Source organism: Empidonax traillii, unplaced genomic scaffold (assembly GCF_003031625.1).
Source record: "Empidonax traillii isolate 1590-97213 ecotype Southwest subspecies unplaced genomic scaffold, ASM303162v1 scaffold542:size423868, whole genome shotgun sequence".
NCBI classification, from domain to species: Eukaryota; Metazoa; Chordata; class Aves; order Passeriformes; family Tyrannidae; genus Empidonax; species Empidonax traillii.
Genome location: NW_020955735.1, coordinates 397,244 through 406,214, shown reverse-complemented (window position 1 = coordinate 406,214; position 8,971 = coordinate 397,244). Strand labels below are relative to the sequence as shown.

Sequence of the window (8,971 nt, the reverse complement as noted above, 5' to 3'; positions counted from 1 at the left end):
TTTTTTTAAATTATGGCCTAGCCTGCCTGCAATAAGGCAGGTCAACTTGGCAAAGTGTTCTTTGGTTCTGGGCTCTTGATTATCCAACCCTGTGGACCTACTAGACCACAGTAGACCTGTGTTGCCTGCATTATGTTTCCATAGAAGCAGGTTTATAGGAGGGGATAATTGCTACTGCATTTCCTTCAATTTGGAGTCAGGATGTGACTGTGGTGTACCTATTTATCCAAGAGCTGTTAAACATGCTTGTCATACTGTTTGAACACAGCCAGCATGAATCACTGACAGGACCAAAACTTGAGCCTCCCAGGCTTGCTTGCTCATGGTACCGCAATTCTGAAGTAGCAAGTGCAGTCTTGGCTACTGGCAGGAAAAAGTCATGGAGATTGCTGATAGACCTTGGAATTGAGCTCATATCAGTTTGTCTGGGCATTTTACTGGAGCTGTTCTGAAGACTGCAGTTTATCATGGTCTGTCATGCTTTGCTTCTCTGAGCACCAGGGAGATCACTAACTATATGAGTTTTGGCATGTGTAGAGCATACAAGAAGTGAAATGGCCAACCACCTCTTTGTGGCAATGGTCTGTTTTGCCAAATATAATTTTACACGTGCGAAGGGGCCAGTAGCTAGATTTGCAGGCAACCAAAACATGTATTTAACAGTTGGTTTACTTGCAAATGCCAAACCAGAAACAGTTGCGTAAAGTCCCTTTCTAAGGAGTTGTTTTAGATTTGGTGGGGTTTTCTGTTTGGGCCTTTTTTTTTTTTTTTTTTTTAAGTTAGACTTGTTGGTAAGTAATGTTGAGTCTTTGCCTCAAAGTTCATCTTCTATTGCAGGGAACTTTGTAGTGAAGATTTTTAGACCTCTGCATTTGAGTGAATCAATTTATTGAGCAAGAGGGAGATGGAGAAGGTATTTGCAAAAGGTGCAGAGATCAGAATCTTTGGTGCAAAAAATACTTGTAGTATTGGGCAAATGTAGCACATAATGTTTCCCTACTCTGTTCTGCCAAAGGGCTTTAGTCTTGGTCTGAAAATCACTAATTTCTTGTTCCCAACTAGTTGCCCCTACTAGATTTTCAAAAGATGATACTAAATGTGCCATATAAATTAAAAATCAGGATACAAACATGCATCTCAGAAATGCAACTAAATATTTTGTTCTGTCTGGGGTGTAGGGTGGGCTATGTAATGGTTCTGAGTAACGAAATCCTTTTGGCTGAACTGTTATCCAAATTGTTGATTAAAATTTTTTTAAGATAGAAATGTTTTGGTTGCTTGACTAATCTTTAGCTTAATACAGCCACATTTGTTTAATGGACTTAAGGCTTATAAATGTTTCACTTGTAAATGCTTGGATTTTTTGTGGAGTACCACACTAAAGAAATTGTAAACACTTTATAAATAATATTTGTCTTCCATGGTCCCTGTTTTATTTTGGGAAGCTAAAGTGCAACAAAGTTATTCATTTTACCGATTGCAAACATAAAAAGGAAACATGAGCTTGCAATTGACATGTAAAATATATTAAATTCTTTTATGGGGATCTGCATTTGCAGTAGTTATTGTTGCACTGCTGTGGGTCTTCTTTTTTTTTTCTTTTGCCTCGTGTGCTCATATCTATAGGTCAAACCTAGGGTATGTTTTCTTCAGGGAAGAAGTTACTGATGACTATTCCTGTCTGTGATGCAATGTTTTAAGTACTTACAGTTGGAGAGAAATTGTTTGAACAGGGCTGAAGCTGGGAACAAGTCAAGACTAGAAAACATAGGTCCTGTGGAGACGGGAATGGCAGATTTTATTTTAGCTTGTTCCAGTGAAATCAGTTTCTGAATTTATCTGTCAAGTTCCAGACGGAAATACTGTTACATTGTTTCCAGTCACAGGACCACCTTGAGTTTGGAGATTGGTAGTACTTCTGGTATAGTAAGCAAGTTCTTCTTGGTTGAATAATCTTTATGAGATGAAAGGAAAAATGTGTGTTATAGTTGCTGATTTAACATACCCTGTACATTAGACTTGCTTACAGTTTTGTGTACTGTAGAAAAAAATCCTTTTTTTTTTTCAGCTGGATTACAAGTTGTTCAGGAGTAGAGTGAATAAAGGAAACTCATGGCTTCACAATGCCGTATTTCTTTCCCTGCTCTTACCTTCGGGTGGGAAAGTGGGGTTGGAGAGACTGAGTGATGCTCCAGTGGGACTGATTTCAAGATAAGGAGTATCAAACCCACCAGATGGATTACCTGAGCATCTCATATTATGGGTGTGTTTGAAATCAGACCTTGTCATGACTTTTCTGTACACGCCCTACTGCATTCCTCAGTGTCTTTGTGTAAAACTGCTATGCCAGCCTACAAGCAGAGGGACCACACAGCTTGTCTGGTCACCACTGTGCCAACCTGCAAACCTTCCTGCTTAGGACAACTTACTTCCTTGGTCTGGTTTATAGCCCCATAATGAACATTCCAACTATCTGGGGGAAACTTTCTTGAAATAAGTGATAGGAAATTATTTCTCAGAGTCTGTCTTTTAATATTCAATTTCTGTTTGTTCAGATTTACCAAGTCTCCAGTGTTATTATTTTCATTGGATGGCTTCAGAGCAGAATATTTGCAGACTTGGGGTGGACTTCTACCTGTTATTAGCAAATTACGTGAGTAGTTTATTTGTCTAAGAAATATTATGATGTGTTACCTGAAAAATCCATAGATGCCACTATGCTTACTCTTTAAAATCCTTGCCCTAAATAACAACCATGCACAGAGGACTTGAGATGTGGCAGAGTGTAAGGGCAGAAAGAGAGAGGGCATGAGGAAAAGGCCCTTTGGATTTTTAGTGAAATCTTATAAATTATTAGGTAGCCCTGTTATATTTAGGAGGTGGATGTTTTTTGCTGAGAGCTTCCTTTATTTCTTCAAAATAGAAATAGTCCCTTTTTACTCTATAATGTATATCATCTCATATTTAGGTGGAATGGTTGGAAAATGGAAAGCAAGGTAGAAAGCATTTTGATTATATTTGAAAAAGAACACAGAGAAGGAAGAGATTAAGAACAGATGATATAGAAGGCCTAGTAGAAATTTGATGAATCCAAGAAAAAATTCATTTAACAAACATTTCTAGAAGAAGTGAGACACTCAGCAGTACATTTTTATTCCCTAACTTTTATAGTGTCTTAGTTTTGTAGGCCTAAGTAACTTTAGTTACTTTTCCTGTTTCTGTTTTGGCTGTGGTCTGTAAAGAACTGATGGTATTTCTTGTCTGAAAAATATGCCAATTTTCTTGACTTCATAAATTACTACCTGGGGTGCCTGGTTTCAGTTTGACTAAAAATAAGTCAGTAAAAATACTTGCTTTTTTATACAGTGGTTGTCACAACTTGATATGTTCCAGAAGATAACAATTTACAGATGTATTTGAGGGTGGTTTATTTTTTTTTTTTTTTACCTCATTTTGTTCCATGTTAGCATAAAATAAGACATTTGAAAAGTTCACTTTTTTTTATGACTGCATCTAATGAAAACTGGAGAAGTCTTCTTGGGCATTGCTAGGAGAAGCTGGCTATTAAAAATTATTATAGCTCTGCCCAAGAGACAAGTTAAGCAGTGCCACAAAGCATCTGTGGGACTTCCAGTCTGTGATATCCACTTCTGTGTGTAAAGTTTCTTCATTCTTTGGTCTGGATAGGCTACAGTGCAACTTCTCTCGTTGACTTCTATAGTAATCTTGTATTTTTCATGATAAATTCTGACCACTAAGAAAGACAAATATTTTACCATCTTCATCAAAGTCACTTCACTTCTCCAGAACTATAGTGTTTTTGATGAGTTTTAAAGGATTCTAATATCAGAATGCCTAATAATACATGTTTTATACACAATAAAATTAGGAATAGTCTGGGAGGAAATATTTCTGCATTACGTTTACAGTTCTAAATTACTCTGCAGCATTTTTTGGCAATATGCTAGAAGGCTTTTACGATAGAGTATACTACAGAATCTTCAGGTTTCTCCTTTTTCCCCTCATCGTAATGTGGTGGATGAAATGCTCAGATAAGGCAAATAATCTTCGGTAAGAGAAAAATAGTCTCATTAATGAAAATTGGTGTCACTGAGGTGTGAACCCAAGCGTAGCCTTACTGTGTCATATGGTGTTAAAAGAAGACATTTTCACATGCTTCTGTGTGATATTGCAAGTTTGAGATAAATCATCCTTTTGTCTTAAATTGTCTTTAACTAAGGCAACAAGCCAAAAAGAGTAAAGATAACCCTTATGGAAATTCCCAGCAAAAAACCCCTAGGATTTTTGGCAAAATTTTTCCAGGTGTGTTTTTCTCTTTTGAAAGAGACAAAACAAAAAATCAACCTCTCCACCCACCCCCAATAAAAAACTATGATTTTGGAAAACAACCTCAAAAACAAACTTAGAAACGGTTGAAATGTGTTAAGTGTGTTGCAGTAATAAAAAACATACAAGTGATGATTTGTTACTACAGAACTAAGTGTGGGAGGGGATGTCTATGTGACTTGAGAAGATTTATTTTTCTGGCTTGTCTTCTTTTTATGTTGATTAGCTCAAATTGATTATTTCAACTGAAATGTAATCCAAGCCTCAATTCAATGAGTTGAAGTGCCTTGATGCAACACATTTTGTTATTAAATCTTTCATTTCTATTTTATTTATGTTATATGTAATTACCCATAGTCATAGTGAAGGTGACGGTCCAGTGGTGTTTCTTCTGTAGGCTCATTACTTTTGCTTCTTTAGGTTCTGTTGAAGCAATTTGGGTTATCCCATGGCATTTTTTAAGTTGTTAATGAAGGCTTTTTCTTTTTCTTTTCTTTCTGAAAACTGAGGCCCATACATTTGCCCATGGAAATTTATACCCCTTAAATAAGGTTTTGGCCTGGCTAATGACTCTTCATACTAGCAAATACAGTACACTAATCTCTTTTAAATCATATGATTTTATATCAAGATAAAGAAAGCTTTGAATTTCATTCTAGAATAAGAGCTTATTTTTAAAATATAAAAACCCCACAAAAAAAGAAAAAGAGACTACAAAATAAGTAGTGATTTGACAGGTGACTGAGAGACCTAGGGCACCACTGTGCCAGTGACCACTTAATCTCTGGGAGCATTCAGGGTTAAAGTAGCTAGTTGGTCTCAAACTGCAGACTGCACTTACTGCATACCAGGACAACTTTGAAGGGTGTGATTTCTTTGATTATTCATTCTTATCTATGCATGCTTTTCACAAAGACTCTAGGTTTTTCTCATGTGACCATTGCAGTCAGTGATTAGGAATATATAAAATTCGTGTTAATAGCTATTTAGTCAGCTTGTAAATGAACAAAGAATAAAAACTTTCTGTAAATATGTTTTTTGTTTGTTTGTTTTTTTGTTTTTAATAGGACTATGTATTCATGAGAGAAACTTGCAAGATTTTTATTTCTGTAATTTTGCTGATTTTCTTTCTTCCTCCCTCTAGAGAAATGTGGAACATACACTTCCAGTATGAGACCAGTGTACCCTTCCAAAACCTTTCCCAACCATTACTCCATTGTCACAGTAAGAATTCCTGTATATTATGTTTCCGCGGTGAAGAGATGGTTCACTATCAAGTTGTCTCCAAGGGAGTAGTATATTTTTGATGGATTATTAAAATAATAGTATTTCCCTTCAGAATAGGAAAATGTGTATATCATTATATAACACTACAGCTAAGTGGCCAGATCTAATGTAAGTAAATCAAATCCTTCTAAGGGTAGCTGTGAGAATTCCCATACAGTGAAACATTGCATGACTTTATAACTCCTCATTTGTGTAAATATTTCCACTAATTTGCAGCTCACTCTCTTGGAGTGGGAGCAGTCTGACTCCTTTATATTGCCAGCCTTATTCCACTTCTTTAAGGTAGTTTGGCATGATGCAAAGTAGAGTATGAAATGAGAGCTTTGAGCATCATACTGATGCTGACTCTGTGATGGACTGTACCCAAGACTGCATAGAAATGTCACAGCACTGATCTCGCAAATTTATCACCTCCTGCATATGGAAAGAAAAATGGAGGTTTTTAACACCAAACGCAGGGTTGGAATCAAGGAGATCCTTTTTAATTTCGTCATGCCAGAACTAAAATTCAATCAAATACTAGGATCTGCACTTCCTGTCTCGTCTCTCTAGTTTGTCTGGACGTTTGCTAAGTGAGGAGCACAGGTTCAGGAGTAAGATGCTTAATTGTGCAGTCCTTGAAAATATCCACGATTGAATATGCAACTAAGAGGCATTAAGCATGCTCTGCAGCCGTGTGAGGTGTACTGTACAGAACTTTGCCTCAACTCACCATTCTTGTGAAAAGTAGCAGGATGCTAATGGTGGTGGTGTTTTATCCTTTATAAATGTAAAAAGGAGCTAGTCTGCTTAAAGGCAGAGCACAAGGTCTCCTAAAACTACCCAAGAACTGGTGCTCCTGAGCACCTCCTTCCTTTCTCATGTAATGGGTATCCCAGCTAGAGCTTTTGCTCATGTGATGGAGATCCAGCATAGGTAATTGCTTTGTCTTTGATACTAAAGATACAGCAAATATGTGAGCTCATAAGGTGTCTTTCAATTTGTTCCCAGAAGAAATTGCTGGCCTATTTTTTTTCTTTTCATCTCACTCAGAAGCAATTAAGAATTGAAAGGTAGGGCTTGCAAACCGTGGAACACGATTGTGTAAAATTTAGGTCTTGAGGTACTAGTGGAGTAGAAGTCACATACAGAGTATTCCATGGATATACTTGTCTAGAAGACATGTTTGTGCATCCAGAAGGTTCTTTTTCTTTATAACATTGCAGTAAGGTATACTCTCAATTACAGGGGCTGTATCCTGAATCTCATGGTATAATTGATAACAAGATGTATGACCCAAACAGAAATGCATCCTTCACCCTTAAAAGTGAGGAGAAGTTTAATCCACAGTGGTACCAAGGGCAGCCTGTAAGTATTCATACTCTCCTGAGAATGATGTTGAAAGAGTACAGAGGGTACTTCTAAGTCAGCCAAGAAGTGTTACTCAGCATAATTACGAATTGCCATAGGAGAGCTCCAAAATAACAAATGAAACAAAATGTAACAGATTTTGTTGCACTTAAATGGACTTTTCCCTGAGGAGAATGATAGCTTAAAATAACTAATAGAGATACCAGATCTTGTCCTGTTTTTAATATGAGTGGGCTTGCACTTAACTTCTCTGAGGAAATCGACAGATCAGTTAGTTTTAGTAATAAGAATCTTTAATAAAGGTTTATGCTCTGAATAAATTACTACTAAGTCTAAAGACGTAGTTCTAAAAGAAATTATTTCGGTTCAGTCATACACCTATGCAAAACTGCTGAGACTCCCTTCAAAATGAAGTGGCATGGAAAAGTTTGGGTGAGTGCTAGCCTGAAGAATAGCAAGGGACCAGATGCAACTATTTACTAATGCAGGGAAGACTAGGTTGTTTGTGTGGGTGTTTTTTTGTTTGCTTGTTTGTTTTGTTTTTGTTTGGGTTTTTTTGGTGTGTGTTTTGGTTTTTGGTTTTTTTTTTTGTTTGTTTGTTTGTTTGTTTTTTTCTTATGGAAAGAACAAACTGGTGTAGACTTTGCAGGCTACTGAGAGTGATATGAATCAAGCTGAAAATATGCACAAGGCATAAATCTGTAAATCATGGGGATCAGCAGTAAAACCAGAACTGATGGAAGTGTTGCTTCCATATGTCAAGAGCACGTGGGATGTAGGTCCTTGGAATATTCACACCCCTTATTGTGTCACTGTTCTTGAGACATTTCACCTCCCTAGCGTTCAGCCATGGGTCTACCGTTTCATTTCTACTAAGGGTTCCTACTCTTGTCCTGACTCCGCCTGGTGTAGCAGCAGAAGGGATGTGAGTGTCTGCAAAAAGGAATCAGGCTACAAGGTGTATCTGGGCTGCAGATAGCGGTGACCTGCGAGATTGATTGGAGTGTTCCACTTAAAGTTTTAGGTTTAGGTCTTGCTGAAGGGTGCAAGGTTGGTGAGGGTGGCAGTGGGTCTGTCAGCTACTCAGCTAATTCAGTGACCTGCCCTAATGACAGCAAATGTTCTCCTGCAGATTTGGCTGACGGCTATGTACCAGGGTCTGGAAGCGGGTACCTTCTTTTGGCCTGGGTCAGACGTAGCAGTCAACGGAACATTTCCAAGCCTGTATAAAATATACAATAGGTATGTAAATGCCTGTGTCTTGGATGAATATTTGATTTTAACTTTTATAATGGGACAGATGCCAGAGAAAGCATAACTTTTTTTCCTGGTTTCTAAATAGTTGTATGCAACATGGAAAAGAAAGCTAAAATTCAGGTAATTTTGTTTCAGTATAGAGTCTTTGTCTAATAATCTTTTCATTTCTCAGCAAATGTTTTAAAGGTATTAATAAAAACTTTTTGTGGGTGTGTAGAGTATTTCAATCCAAACTGTTCATACAGTGAGTGGATCAGGTCTTGGTGGGACACTGTTCATGACCACTGAAGTTTTACTCTTGACTGTGATAAACTATTCCAATTTAAAATTATTTTAATTGCAAAATTTGAAAATATTGCACAGTAAGGCAGTCATATTTTAGTCAGTGATTGCTCTTCACTGCAATTGAATGTTTTCTGCTTTATGAAGAGATTTATCACCATTTAATAATCTCAAATCTTACCCAAGAAATCAGTCTTCTTATTTCTATCTTCCTATGATTGCTTTCTCTTTGTACACCCTTCATATAGGATGGAAAATTTGGTTCTTGTCTTACTACCTACATATTTTCCCTAGGAACTGGTACATTGTTACTTGAATTTGTGTTAAGTAGCTGAATACTAGTTTTATGGATGCCTCACATTGTTAAAGGTCTACTTTAGTAATTGATATAGAAGATCTACTTTGTGACATAATATGAGAACTTGTCTTCAACCTCTTTAAACATAAA

General features: G+C 37.0%; 1 protein-coding gene across 1 annotated transcript in view; it reads left to right on the top strand.

Moving 5' to 3' along the window:
* ENPP1 (ectonucleotide pyrophosphatase/phosphodiesterase 1) overlaps positions 1–8,971 on the top strand; it is a 41,112-nt gene that overhangs the window by 10,270 nt on the left and 21,871 nt on the right. Inside the window, exons 6-9 of the mRNA XM_027897447.1 lie at positions 2,556–2,653; positions 5,492–5,571; positions 6,862–6,981; positions 8,117–8,226. Of these exons, the coding sequence (XP_027753248.1) occupies positions 2,556–2,653; positions 5,492–5,571; positions 6,862–6,981; positions 8,117–8,226 (408 nt within the window). The remainder of the gene's footprint in view (positions 1–2,555; positions 2,654–5,491; positions 5,572–6,861; positions 6,982–8,116; positions 8,227–8,971) is intronic.